The following is a 14,859-nucleotide window of genomic DNA, read 5'->3' on the forward strand; positions in this document are numbered from 1 at the left end:
CTGAGGCAAACAGGGTCACACAGCTAGTGACTGAAGTCGCATTTGAACTCGGGTCTCCCTCCAGGCCAAGCACTCTATCCACAGCACCATCTAGCTGCCCATAGTTCTGATGGTGCCAGAGCTAGGCTTCAGATCTTGCTTCTGGGATCTGGGCAAGTCACAATCTCCCCGAATTTATTTCCTCGCCTGTAAAACTTGGATGAGATGGCCTCCGAGTTCTTTTTCGGCTCTAGATCTAAACTTGTGGGTTGGTACGCTTGGGAATCTCACCTGGGTCCAAATCACTGCATTTTACCGGCCTCAGGAAAGTCAGTTCTCTATCCTGGCCCTCACAGTGGTGAGGAAAAAGCTTTTAAGGGAAACAGGCACTAGGCGTCTACTATGTGCTGGGCCCTGGGCTAACTAACCATAGGCGATCCCCTGTCTTCCGGGAGTTCACGCTCTAAGTTGTCTAATTCTTCATAAAATCTTTTCAAGCCTCAAAGCACTTAGAGAAATGCAAGTTCTGTATTACGCAGAACAATGACTGCAGGGACCTGCACAGAGGAAATGTACAAACGTTTAATGAATGAAGCGGAAAGAAACCCCAACTTTGGAGACGAAAGCTCTGGGCTGGCACCCAGAGGGAGATCTAGGAACCGGAAACCAGTCTTTCTTCCTCCGCCTCGCTCACTTGCGCCTGGAACAGCCAATCGGCTTCTTTTCTGGCTCGTTCTTGTCCCGCCCTTCTCCCCCTCCGCCGTCTAGTGGCCAGCAAATCCAGGACCAACAGTTGAGCCCCCGGGAGCTCGTGGGCGGGGCTTTCCCGGAGAAGTTCCTCGGCCCTGGTTGGCAGGGGAGGGAGGGGTAGAGAATGACAGGGCTCTGTGGGCGGGGGAACGCCAGAGCGCGATGACGTTGGAGAGAGGGGGCTGAGGATAGGCCAGTGGGGCCGGCGCGGTGACGACAGAGTATGTCGGAATGCTGCGGCGGCGCTGACCGGGTGCTGAGGTAAGCGCCGGGGCTGGCTGCAGACTCGCCTTCCCTTCTTAGACCCTTGACGGGATTCCGGCGGCACGGAGCCCGAGGTAGGAGGCCGGGGGAGACAGTGCGGGGACCGTTGTGTAGCTTGGGGGAGGTCCCTGCGGGGGTCACTCTTTGAGGGTCTCGGGAGGGGAATGGGGGGCTCGGGGGGCCTCGGCGGGGCGCAGGGCTCGAAGCTGAGCCGGGGGCGGGAAGCCTTGGAGGAGCAGACCAGGCCGGGGAGGGAGCACAGTGAGCTGGGAAGGAGTTGGGTGGGTGGTATGGGTGGAAGGATATCCTTGGCCTCAGGGTGTCGTGTAGAGGTTAAGGGGCCCACCTTGGGCCAAAAGGGGGCGAAGTATTGGTCTTGGAGGGGACTGTCCGGGCGTGCGTGTGTGTGTGATGTCCCTGGGAGTCAGGGAGGGTCGGGGTGAGGGACGTATAGCATGCCCAGCCCCCTTAGGCCAACCCCGTTAGGCTCCTAACTCCCGGAGGGTTTGTCCTCCTCTAGGCCGCTCTACTTGGTGCTGCAGCCCCTTTGCTCTCCCCTGAACCCGCCTGTCTTTTTCAGGCCTGCTCTGGGGGCTTTCGCCGGCATCCTCTTGTCATACTGCAGCAGTTGGGCATCCTTTTGGAGTCGAGAGCGTAGTGACAGGACTGGCCTGCAGCCATGTCCACCTTCAGGCAGGAGGATGTGGAAGACCACTATGAGATGGGAGAGGAATTGGGCAGGTAAGTGTCTAGGGCTGGGAGAGAGGCTGATTGCAGGGGACAGCTAGCTGTACAATCCTATGTGAACTTCTGCTTTCTTCACCTCCTCATTCTGGGAGACAGGTTAACAGGTTAATGTTACCTTTTATCCTTTTTCATAGAAAGACTGGAGGGAAGGTGGTAAGGAAGGGCTCCCCTGAGGCCTCTAGAAGTTTGAAAAAAGGAGTTGAGTTCCTTGCTCCATTCTTACCAATCCCCTCTGTTTTGATTTTTTGCGAGAAAAGCTTAAATCCCCTGATCCAACAAAGTAGATGATTTCCTGTAAGTCTGTGTATTTGATTAGTCCTAAGGGCTCAACTCTCCCACGGAGCCTCAAACCTTATATGGTGAGTTTTGTTCAGGCATCTCTCCTAGTGCCGCCTATAGGCCAATCGGATGATGTCACCAGATAAAAATGTAAATAACTGTGTATTGTGTGTGTGTTCTGCTGAAAAGAGTTTCTTCTGACCACATGGGCCTCTTTGTTCCTTTAAATCATACTCTGCTTTTGGAATTCCTTCAAGTTGAGGCATGTAGGTTAGTAGGATGAAAGTAACAAGGTATTTCTTATAACAGTAGCTCACATTAAGTAGAACGTTCAGGTTTATAAAACACCTTCCTTATAATAGCCTTGGAAAGTAGGTAGTGTGTAATCTGTATTTTATAGATGAGAAGACTGAAGCTTAGAAAAATAAAGTGACTTGTCTATTGTTACATTTTTTAAGAAATGGGATTTGAACCCAAGTTTCATGACTCTAAGTTCAATATTCTTATTACTTAGAACACCATACTGCCTGATCCTTTGGATTTCTCACTTAATTGAGAAATCATTCGATGTGTGTTGCACCTTTCCATGAACTCAGCATTGTGCTTTTTTGTTGGGGATATAGAAGAATTATAAGGTGTGGTGCTGGACCTTGGGGCTGCTAGATACTTGCTGGCTGGTTTCATGGGATTTGTTTTTAAAGTGTAACTGGAAAGACAAAACTTAAATGCAATAATAGAAATTAATGAGAATTTGTGTGGTACCAACTCTCAGAAAAATAGGAGTTTGGAGAGGGGAAAGAGAATGGAGGAGGTGAGATTTGATTGAGACTTTAAAGAATAGGTAGGCTTTGGAGAGGTAGAAGAGTGGGTGAGCATTCCACGTCGGGGTTGAGGAGGAACAAAGGCTAGGAGTCTGGAATGAGCATAGTGTCCTCAGTTGTAGTGATGAGAAAGGCTTGACTGAGTGGGTGGTTGCTATTGGTAAGGGCTGGGGAGGGTTTTTTCAAGGAAGTGAGATAAGAGTGGAAAGGTAGATTAGGGCCTGACTAAGGAGTACTTTGCCCTCCTACTCTCTTATGACTTCTGCTTTATGTTTTTTGATTTGTATAGTATTTTTATTACCCATTTTCTTGCCTTGGAAGTCATCCAACTGCCTTTCTTTCTACTTTCTGGACATATTGTCTCACATCCACCAATTAAGAGGTTAAGGGGACAATATCCAGCTTTCTATGTATACTACCCGAAGGAAATCTGACAGTGTATGAATATGTTTATGAGTTCTGAGTATGAAGAGATGTGGACATGATCCTACAGGATCACTATTTTTAGGAGCCAACCCAAAATTGGCTTACTCAAGCCCTTTTCCCATAGCTGAGTTATTCTACCATAGGCTTATATTCTTAGTTCTAGCAGCTGCTGTCCTCATTCTTTCCTAGAGTTAGTAGCCTTCCACACCTAATTGGAGAGTATATGTCTGGAAGAATACCAACTATCTGCAGGTGTCTTGGGTGCTTTGTTCAGCATTGTGGGAGAAACATTTATGGAGTTTGAACACAAGCCTCCTCGCCCACTGGATATATAGGAAGAATAAAAAAGGGGGCCTTTGCTTTTCTAAGAACTTTCCTCTTTTTCTATCTTTCCCTTCATATTTTCCCTTATTTTGCTTCTTCCCTGAACTTTGTACAGTGGCCAGTTTGCAATTGTGCGGAAATGCCGTCAGAAGAGCAATGGGATGGAGTATGCAGCCAAGTTCATCAAGAAGCGTCGATTGTCGTCTAGTCGTCGGGGGGTGAGCCGGGAGGAGATAGAGAGGGAGGTGGACATTCTTCGGGAGATCCAGCACCCTAACATCATTACCCTCCATGACATCTTTGAGAACAAGACAGATGTAGTGCTGATCTTGGAACTGGTTTCTGGGGGTGAGCTCTTTGATTTCTTGGCTGAAAAGGAGTCCCTAACCGAGGAGGAGGCGACCCAGTTCCTTAAGCAGATCCTTGATGGTGTCCATTACCTGCACTCCAAGCAGATTGCCCACTTTGACTTAAAGGTGAGCCTTGCTTTCCTGCCTTACCTTACCTTTCCTTGGGCCCTCCAGTCTGTTCTTTCTTAAACTTGGTGTAAGGAAGACCTTGGTTTGAATACTGCCTCTGCACTTACAAGCTAAGTGACCCTGGGGAAGTCACTTAACCTCTCTTAGTCTCAGTTTCCTCATTTGTAAAAGGAATGGGTTGAACTTGATGGCCTCTACAGTCTAAACACTTAAGTCTGTAATCATATGATCCTCTTGTTTCTGACCCTCAGAATTCTGGCCAGTTCTAGAAATGATGCTTTGCTTGATATTCCTGCTTCTTCAACACCTTCCTTATTTCCTTTTATGGAGAGGAGTTAATTTATGGGGTTTTTTTGGTCTGAGTATTTAAGCCCCTATTTGTTGTTCCATCTTTCTATTTTTCTTTCATTTTGGGCTTTGGGCCTCTCTAGTTTATTTGTTTTGGTAGAGCTGTTCAAATTGAGTTTTTCCTTTTCAGAGACAGCTGTCTGTCAGTGCTTGGTCCAAGTCTGGGAGGGTTAAATGGCTTTCTATCATAAGCTTATATTTCTTTCTAATTTGGAGCATATTTGACAATAATTGTTGCACCAGATTTATTCTTAAACCCCACAAAGCCTGATTTTCTTCCCTTTCTCACAGCCGGAGAATATCATGCTTCTGGATAAGAATGTGCCCAACCCTCGAATCAAACTAATTGATTTTGGCATTGCCCACAAAATTGAGGCAGGGAACGAGTTCAAGAATATTTTTGGAACCCCGGAGTTTGTAGGTAAGTGGCCATCCTATGGAGATGATGGAGGTGATAGGGCCCAGAGCTTTGGGAAGAGGACTGTGTTGAACATTTAAGCACCCCCAAATGATTAAGTTGCTTTTTCTGGCAGAGGGAGAGGCTAAGGGTACTGGCTGCAGCATCTCTTAAAGTCTAAGAATGCCTGGCTTTCCTCACTATAAAGAATTTCTGTTACTACCTTCTGGATTGCAACCACCTATTTCCCTGTTTGTCACATTATCCTCTCCTTTGGGCATATAGAAACTCAAGTGCCTAAGTTGTGTCCAAAACCAGTTCCCAAGTTGACTTTACCTTGTTGCATGTCCAGGTGTTTATACTAGAGTTGATCTTTTTACAAAGGAGGACTGATCCAACTTCTCTTCCTATCCCTCCTAAAGCTCCTGAGATTGTGAACTACGAGCCACTAGGTTTGGAGGCGGATATGTGGTGAGTGAGACGAGGTGATGTGTTGGCCTTCCCTGATAGCCTTCAATTCCCCAGCAGTTTGGCTAGGACTCAGTTTCCCAATGGAAATACATCTGGAATTATAGTGTCCCTTAGTATAAGGAGGTGAGGCAGCTTTTCTTTATGCAGTGTCTCTCATTCCTCTTTACATACATCTCTTAAAGGAATGGGGATCAGACCAGTCCCTACCTCTAACAGTCTTATGAGGCTCAAGGCCAAGACAGTCAAACAGACTGACTCGTTCCTATGACTTCTTCCTTCACTTGAAACATTAAAACCTGGTGGGAAGGGTGAGATTTGAGCCTGCCATTGACTTTTTGGTTCCCTTCTCCCTCCTTCTTCTTTCCCTAGCTAGTATCCTTGATTTTTTTTTTCTTTTTGGTGAGGCAGTCAGGGTTAAGTGACTTGCCCAGGGTCATACAGCTGTGTATGTCTGAGGCTGGATTTGAACTCGGGTACTCCTGACTCCAAGGCCAGAGCTCTATCCACTTCACCACCTAGCTGCCCCTAGTCTCCCTGATTTAAGGATGCCTCAGAATACATCATGTTTCACAGAAGGAGCCTGTATTCACTCCACTATAAGGGGAGCTGTCTTTTGGCCTTCCCAGTCTGAGACTAGTGACTAGTGGATGCTTCGTGGCATTACCTGACCTTCTGAGCTCTGCTTTGGTTCTCAGAGTGTAGAGATGATTTTTAGGCAAATGGGTATATGAACCTGCAGTATTAGCAATCAGGAGGCGTCATAGAGTTGATATGATCCAATTTCCTCATTTTACAAGCAGGGAAAATTGAGGTCCAAGGAGGGGAAGATTTTTGGCCAAGTGGGACAAGGGCATACTTGCCTATGTCTCCTGGTCTCCAGTTACATTTCAGAAATCCTGGGAGTTCTAGTGAGGTTTATCAACCTAATATCCTTGCTGTCTTCCAAAAGCTTCCTTTCTGTAGTCTTTTCTGCTTTCAAACTTTTGTCCTGATAATGGCAAATCCAGAGCAGGGTTGCCACTCTCTGTATCCAGAGAGGCTCTGGATAGAGCTTTGCTAAAGAAAAAGCATGGGCTTTGCCCCTTCTGTGTGCCTCATTTTCTCTTGTTAGTAGCTCACTGGAGTTATAGAATGACATTCCATAGTGACCAGATTTCTTTCTTCTCTTTCCTTTCTCTCAGGAGCATTGGAGTGATCACATACATCCTGTAAGTGTTTTCATATTTAATTTTCCTTGCAGATGTCTCTGGTTAGGAGAAGATGTTGATGGCATGTCAACTCATTCTCAAACAAGCAGTTTTTGAGCATATAGAAAATGCTTTGCCCTGTAATGGATGTTGTGATGGACAGCAGAAGAGGAGCTGTGGTTCTCGTCCTCAAATACTTCCCACAGATTGGGGAAGGCAAGACTTGCACATATGAAGTAACTACAGAGCAGTGACAGATAGAAGAGAATTGACCGCTGGCCTGTGTGGTACAGATGCTGTGTGCTTGTGATGCTCACTCAAAGTGTCCTGCTCATGTTGCCTGGCTGGCTCTGTTATACCACATCGGGCTTTATGATTAGCACTGTGAATGCCAGAAAGCTCAGTAGTTTTCTGACATTTTAACAGGAGGGTGAAGCATACTTCCCTCACTTATTAAATGGGGGAAACCAAGTAGTTGTTTGGTATTGGAGAGTTGAGGAGATAATTCTTGGGCTATACTTCATGTTTCCTCGAGTCAGCAGCACAGGACGGTATTTGGGGAAAAGGTACTGTTTAAATCCAGACCTGTTATCTATCCTGCCAAGTGAAAGAGCAGGGACTTTGTCCTTCTCATGTTTTTGGTTCCTGTGACTTCTGGGCTTTGTTTACATGATGCAGGCATTGAGGTACCTTGGGCTTCAGGCTGGTGGGGGCTCTGAGGTTTGGTGAGCTCTGTTTGATGAGATGAATGTATATTCTCTCTAGTTTGAGTGGAGCATCACCATTCTTGGGTGAAACCAAGCAGGAGACTCTCACCAACATTTCTGCTGTGAACTATGACTTTGATGAAGAGTATTTCAGTAATACCAGTGAGCTGGCCAAGGACTTCATCCGTCGGCTGCTTGTCAAAGACCCCAAGTATGATGTTCTGGGGCTGTGGGAGGGGTAGGACTATAATTGGGTGGTACATGTGGTGTGGTGGGATGACCTTGCTTGGGTTGGAATCCTAGCACTGCTGCTAACTGATAGGTAACTTTGGCAAAGTCATTTATCTTCTCTGGGTCTGCTTATTGGTTAATGGGGCTTTGAATGGGTATCCCTTCCAACTCTAGATTCTAGAGGTGGTGAGTCATGAATGAGTCTAAGTTTTCTTTCCTTCTTTTTTTTTCCATTTAATTAAATCTTTATTCAAGAAAATGATGTATGAAAACTTACGTATGTAAGAATTCAGCTCTACGTGAGAGATGATGGGATATTCAGTTTTAAACATATACACAGAGCAGAGCTATCAGATATTATTCCTCTTCCCCTCCCCACTTTATTTCTGTCATTTTTGGTTCCTGCTTTGTCCCTTGAGCTATTGCTATTATTGCCCTAAGGGAATAATGGATGTTATTTATTATTTTCAAACCAATAAGGATTTCAGGCACAACATTAAACCAAAAAAACAAATAAACAAACCACAACTTGATAATGAGCATCAAAGCCAAATGCTTATCCCAAAAAGCAGGTACAGCCATTTACCCATCTTTCTGTATTCCTTTTTGATGTTTAAATCTGAAATTGACAAAATTCTCCTTCCTTCTAATTGTTGACTTGAAATATTACTCTCCCTCCCTGCTCCTGGCCTGTTGCTTCAGCTAATCTTTCTGTGACTCAGTTTTTCTGTTTGTCAGATGGGGATAATACATATCATACTTACATAGCGTGGTTTGAGGTAGAAATTAGATTGTAAATGCTGTATAACTATAAGGTGGTATTATTCCAGGAAAAGGATGACCATTGAGCAGAGCCTGGAGCATTCATGGATTAAGGTGAGTAGAGTTTAGGCCACTCTGCCCTTGGGTTCACAGGGCATTGGGCTAGTATTTGGCAGAGCATTCTCATGGACTGACTCAGTGGTCTCACTTTGAACTGAGCTTGACTTTTTTAATTGTCCCACTCTAGCTTTGTTCATAGGATTAGAATGGTCTCTTCCCATTTCTGGGTGTTTTGGGGACTCTTCAACCTGTGTAGTCTGCTTGAGGGGCAGCAATTGGGCAGGGCCAGTAGATAACAGAAACTGACCATGTCCAAGACTAGTGTTGTTTGTCTTGTAGCTTCTTGAAAAGGAACTTGGGGAAATTCTGAAGTCCTCCTCCTTCCCTACACAGCCCTAGTAGGCTTGCTTGAAGATTTTTTTCCTGGATAGTTTTCCCCTTACGTTCAACTCATACTGAAAGAACTTCAGAGCATTCCTCCCTCAGTGCCCAATCTTGTCATTAGTATAGAGCATTCCCCGGCCCTCCATGCAGGTCACTTTGCCCTAAAGAAGTCCTTGTATACCCAACTACTCTCTTATCCCACGCAGGTGATTAAGAGAAGGAATGTTCGGAATGAGGACAGTGGCAAGAAGCCAGAGCGTCGGCGGCTGAAGACAACCCGCCTCAAGGAGTACACTATCAAATCCCACTCGAGCATGCCCCCGAACAACACATACATCAACTTTGAGCGCTTTTCTAAGGTACTGGAGGAGGTGGCAGCAGCTGAAGAGGGCCTGCGGGAGCTGGGGCGAAGCAAGAAGCTGTTCCGTGAGGACATTGAGGTCCTGACTTCTATCTATGAGGAGAAGGAGGCCTGGTATAAGGAGGAGAACGAGAGCATTGGCCAGGACCTACGGCTGCTTCGTCAGGAGCTGCACAAGACCGAGGCCCTGAAACGGCAGGCCCAAGAAGAGGCTAAGGGAGCTCTGCTGGGGGCTAATGGGCTGAAACGCCGCTTTAGCCGCCTGGAGAACCGCTTTGAGGCCCTGGCTAAACAGGTGGCATCAGAGATGAGGTTTGTTCAGGACCTGGTGTATGCCATGGAGCAAGAGAAACTGCAGGATGGGGATTGCAGTGTGCGTTAGTGGTTCTCCGGGCTGGCGGAGAGGAGTGGCGACAAAGGGAGGAGAGTCAGACCAAATGTCCAACAGCCCTCTGAGGCAGAGGGAGACTGTGATTGATAACTTGGATGAAGATAGAGGATCTGGGATTGGCTGCTCTCCTATATCCCTACCTCTCTAAGGGCCCTCTAGCAAAGAGTCAGACAGTGCTGACATTCCTTTTATTTACCCTTCCTAGGAGGCTCTGATTTTTTTCTGAATCAGAGGGACAGGAGGCAGGGATTGGCCAAAATGGAATGTCAGCATGAAATAAGAATGTACTGAGTGATATCAGGTTCTGCAACATTGCTGCTTACCCTGGCTTAGTCACAGTTTGGATTGGGTGAATTTGAAAAACACCAACTTCCTTTATTCTGCCTCAGGATATGAAGAAGTTTCCCATAATTCATGCAACTGAGGGATATACTAGGCTTGAGGGGCACTACTGTTGTCATCACAACCCCCTTGCTTGGTAAAACAGAAAAAGTGCAAATGTTACTTATGCCACTGGACAGATAGCTGATTGTCTTCTGGAGGAGCCTCACTCTGGTGGGCCTGCCACCAGCCCCTGAATGGAGAATAACATGAACAGTGTCTGTTATATGCATCTAGAGAAATTCTGAAGAGGGCCCTCATATCTTGACCTGACCTTATTTGAGAAGATACCACTGTTAGCTAAGACTTGCAGAGGCACAGGCTACTTGTAGCTGTAAGCTATAATGAAAACGTGGAACTGCTTGAGAATAAAATAGGACATCCTCCCAAAATTAGACACAATTGGAATATATATGTATTTTTAAAAATTTAGTGAATGCTCTTCTAGCCTTTTCTGTGTAAATGCACTAAGTGAGAGAAAATCTTACTCCTGTGTAAAAGCACAGTTGATATTAAACACAGACCATTCAGACTCTGTCCCAGCATTGAATGGTAGCCCAGGCCCAGTGGCTGCCCTGGCACCCTCCTTACTCTCGGGGCTTCCTGGCCATTAGCTTACCGGCCAGGGTCATTTGTTACCCTGTATATGGGTACCCAAACATTTTTCTTTGGTTTATGGCCATGGCTGCAGCAAAGCCCAGTGCCATCTGTGACTGTTTCAGACTCATTATCACCCAGAATGTTTAGAGAAGAGCTGGGCTGGTTCCTTATTTTCATTTCCCAGGCTAGTCTGTTCACTCTTACTGCCTTTCTCCCTAGCTGCTGGCAGTTCTACTGCACAGGGTGTCCCAAAAACCTTAGTGCAGTGTTACGCCCAAGTAGATTAAAACTGCATTAAGACTTTGTATTTTTTGAAGCCAAATTTCTAGAAATCCTTAGGCCATTTTCAGTTGCACCCAGGCAAACTCCTTGAGGGCAAGGACAGTGTTTTATTTTTCAGGACTGGTTTTTTCCATCTGTAATTATACTTGCACTACCTACCTCAGAATTGTTGGGGGAAAAGTGCTTTGCAAAACTTAAGAGCGTCACAGCAATATGAATTGTTATTATCTTGCTTTTCTCCTCAGCACCTAGTACATAGTACCTTATACTTGATTGTTGACTCTTTTTTGAATGCTGAGTCAAGCTTTTTGGGTTTGGAGACTTCCCCCTTCCTTGAGCTCCTGGATGGGCAGTTAATGGTAGGATTCAGCAAATTCAACCCAACTCACATTTGAGTACCTACTACATGTAGAGTCCTGTATCTACTAAGTGCTGAGAGACAGAAAGAAAATTAGGTGGTTCCTTCCTGCACTTATGGAGCCTACCATATTGTAGATCATATTAAAAAGGGTTAAAACCAGAAAAAGTCATTTAATTCATTGGGGTCAAACTCAAATAGAAATGAGGCTATTAAACCATAAATAAATATCTCTTAGGGCTGCATATTGACTTAGAAAACAACGTATTAACATTATTTATGTTCTGTTGTATTTTTATTTATTTTGTTAAATATTTCCCAATGACATTTTAATGTGGTTCAGGCCTGAGTGTTTCAGGCTATAATGTGGCTGGGCCTTGTGTTTGACACCTCTGATCTGTCCTCATTTTACAGCTTTAGAAACAGGTCCAGAAAAGTTGTGACATGTCCATAGGAAAGGGAAAGGATGTTTTAAAAAGCATGAGTTGTTCATAGAATCCTGGATGTAGAGCTCGAAGGGACCTGAGGGGTCACTTAGTGCAACCTTTTCATTTTTCACATGAGGAAACAGATCCAAATAATGTAGAGAACCCTTCAGGGTAACTTGCTGAACCTGTGACAGGCCAGGTCAATCAGAGCCCTAAGCAGTCTTTACAGATCATGTCAAATATTTGTGAATCAACAGTGGTGCTTAGCAATGCCCTCAGAGCATGGGAATACACAGGAAAGAACACTTAGAAACTCATCCCCTCAAAGAGCAGCTCACCTGTCCAGGAGTCCCTTTATGGAATACCTAGACGGTATTCTGTTGAGCTGGCTGTGAAGAGAATTCAGTTTTCCTGTGGGTTTTCATTATAGAATTGGAATGTTCCCATAATAGACTGAATCAAATACTTTTTCATGAATAATGAGTTCATGTGGTGATCAGACTTATGACGTCATAGATGTTTCTAATTCTAGCATCTCTTATTTCACTTCTTTTCTTCCTATCAGCCTTTTCTCAGATCATGAAAATTTTTTCATGGGGATCCCAATTCTGGTTGGGTAATTTAGGTTATGTAATAGGCAATAATCCCATTCTTGACCACCAGATGCTGTCTTCTAACAAATTATATATGCTGGCCTGAAAAAAAAAAACAAGTTTGAGGCTGTAGGTTTTGTAAAATGAATCAGTGCCCAATATTACCTAGTTCTTTTAAGTTTGGAAATCTGTAAAAACAAGTGGACCTAAAGAAATAGATATCTGGACAATCTTTTCTTAGTCTAGAGAGTGGTTGGGCATACTTTTAGGATACTGGGGTTAGGAATGGAGGCTATAGTATGATGGTATGAAGTGTCAGAAATACCTTCTTCCCTAGGATTAAATTGATGGGGAGGGGAGGGGAGTTTCTGTTTAGCTGTTTATAGAGGGATAATTAGAAGGGCTTAAGAATCACAACAGTGATGATCCAGGCCCTGAAGCACTAGTGATGGTGAAAGTACCTCCCATCATTCATTTTAAAAACTATTTATTAAGGGATTAGTGTGTGTGAGGCATTTTGCTAGGTGCTGGGGACATAAAGACAAAAATGAATTCATTCTTGCCCTCCAGGAGCTTATGTTCTACCTAGAAGAGACAAGTGGGCTCATGGTGTCTAAAGCTTCCTGGAGAGCAGGAGGGCAGGGGATCTGGTTCTAGGGGAGGGGGCTCCACCCCCCATCCCCCACCTTAGTGTATGGCTCCTGCCTGGTCAAGACTTAATACCTCTTACCCTCTTCCTATGCTTTGTTATTCCCATAGATATATGTAACTTGGGACTCTATAGTGTTCCCTGGTCTATAGCTATTGTGTATGCATGTTCCTGAGTGCCTGTAATGCACACGCATATGCAATATGTCACAAACTGAAAGGAAATAAAACTTTTATACTTCTTGGATCCCTGGGCTGTACTCTGGTTCATTCTCTGGATTGTAGGAAGAAAGCTTAATCCTTAAGGCCTAGGCAAGTTTAATTTTTTTAAAATTATGTTTATTTCTTAATATTTATTTTTTTATTTTGAGTTCTTAATTCTCTCCCTGCCATTGAGAAGGGAAGCAATATGATACCTATTATACATATGAAGTCATATAAAACATTTCCATAGTAACTATGTTGCAAAAAAAAAAAGTGGAAAAAATATGATTCAATTTACATTCTGAATTTATCAATTCTCTCTCAGGAGGTGGGTGGCATTTTTCATCATAACTTCTTTGGAATTGTGAATTGTATTGATCAGAGTAGCTAAGTCTTTGACAGTTGAGGATTATTATTTTTTTTACATTCCGATTAAACATATTTTCACGTTAGTGATGTTATAAGGAAAAATCAGAACCAATAAGAGGAAGAAAACAAAACAAAACAGAAGGAAAAATAGCAAATAGTATGCTTCAATCTGCTTTCAAACTCCATAGTTCTTTCTTTGGATATGGATAGCATTTTCCATCATGAGACATTTGGAGATGTCTTAGATCCTTGTGTTGCTGAGAAGGGCTAAGTCTATCAAAGTTAGTCATCGCACAACATGGCTATTACTGTGTACAACGTTCTCCTGGTTCTGCTCACTTAACTCAGCATCAGTCCATGCAAGTCTTTCCAGGTTTCTCTGAAGTCTGCCTGCTCAGCATTTCTTATAGCATAATAGTATTCCATTACATTCATATACCACAACTTGTTCAGCCATTCTCCAATTGATGGGCATTCCCTCAATTTCCAATTCTTTGCCACCACAAAAAGAGCTGCTATAAATATTCTTATACATGTGGGTCCTTTTTCCATTTTTATGATCTCTTTGGGATACAGCCCTAGAAGTGCTATTGCTGAGTCAAAAGGTCACAGTTGATTATTGTTAACATAATGCTATTGTGTACAATGGTCTTCTGGTTCTGCTTTGTTTACTTTGCATCAGTTCATATAAGTCTTCCCAGGTTTTTCTGAAACCATCCACTTCATCATTTTTTACAGCACAATAGTATTCCATCCCAATCATATACCACAATCTATTAAGCCATTCCCCAATAGATAGGCATTTCCTCAATTTTCAATTCTTTGCCACCAGAAAAAGAGCTGCTATAAATATTTTTGTACATATGGTTCCTTTCCCTTTGATCCTTTCGGATACAGACCTAGTAGTGGTATTTCTGAGTCAAAGGTAGGCACAGTTTTATAGCCCTTTGGGCATAATTCCAAATTGTTCTCCAGAATGGATAGACCAGTTCACAGCTCTGCCAAACATTAGTTACACCATTAGTTTAACTCTTTCCCCTCATCCCCTCTAGGCAGGCTTTATTTTTTAAAAAAAAACCTTAAATTTTTAATTAGCCAGGGACCAGTTATTTTGTGGGTTAATTAGAGTCTTTGCTTCCTTCCCTGTTAATTGTTCTACTGCTCATTACTATTGCTTTTGGAGGAAAAGCTGGGGGAAAGAGTAGAAACTGAAATCCCTTTATTTAATTTACATTATTAAAAATTATCAAGGACTCCCCTGTCCTCCCAAGAGCTTTTGTGTAAGTGGGTTATGCCTTTCAATATTTACTGATTAGAAATTAAAGCGTCTCAGCATTATGAAAAGTTTTGACCTTGTGGACCTCCTGAACCACTGATACAGGAGGTTCTCATCGCGTAAGGAGTTTTTGTAGAAATCCCTGAGAACAGGGAAACCTTAATACTATTTTGTATCCATGAGAAGGAAGAATCACAGAATGTTAGAACTAAATGGGATCTGAGAGATCATAGAATTCAGCCTTCCTTCCTTTCTTTCTTTCTTTCTTCCTTCCTTCCTTCCTTCCTTCCTTCCTTCCTTCCTTCCTTTCTTTCTTTCTTTCTTTCTTTCTTTCTTTCTTTCTTTCTTTCTT

General features: G+C 43.8%; 1 protein-coding gene across 1 annotated transcript; it reads left to right on the forward strand.

The window, feature by feature from the left end:
* Positions 1-959: 959 nt before the first annotated feature.
* DAPK3 (death associated protein kinase 3) lies at positions 960-12,905 on the forward strand. Its single transcript, XM_027851055.1, has 9 exons — positions 960-1,067; positions 1,574-1,734; positions 3,706-4,066; positions 4,709-4,838; positions 5,237-5,285; positions 6,467-6,493; positions 7,238-7,390; positions 8,241-8,286; positions 8,823-12,905. The coding sequence occupies exons 2-9, from the start codon at positions 1,673-1,675 to the stop codon at positions 9,357-9,359; spliced, it is 1,365 nt and encodes a 454-aa protein (XP_027706856.1). The 5' UTR covers positions 960-1,067; positions 1,574-1,672; the 3' UTR covers positions 9,360-12,905.
* Positions 12,906-14,859: the final 1,954 nt, after the last annotated feature.

The sequence above is a fragment of the Vombatus ursinus genome, unplaced genomic scaffold (genome assembly GCF_900497805.2).
Source record: "Vombatus ursinus unplaced genomic scaffold, bare-nosed wombat genome assembly UNPS02009173.1, whole genome shotgun sequence".
In the NCBI taxonomy this organism is placed as follows: Eukaryota; Metazoa; Chordata; class Mammalia; order Diprotodontia; family Vombatidae; genus Vombatus; species Vombatus ursinus.

Coding starts and splice junctions, on each gene's coding strand:
- DAPK3 (XM_027851055.1), top strand. CDS start 1,673: ATGTCCACCTTCAGGCAGGAGGATGTGGAAGACCACTATGAGATGGGA. Junction 4,067..4,708: donor TTGCCCACTTTGACTTAAAG/GTGAGCCTTGCT, acceptor CCTTTCTCACAG/CCGGAGAATATCATGCTTCT. Junction 5,286..6,466: donor GGTTTGGAGGCGGATATGTG/GTGAGTGAGACG, acceptor CCTTTCTCTCAG/GAGCATTGGAGTGATCACAT.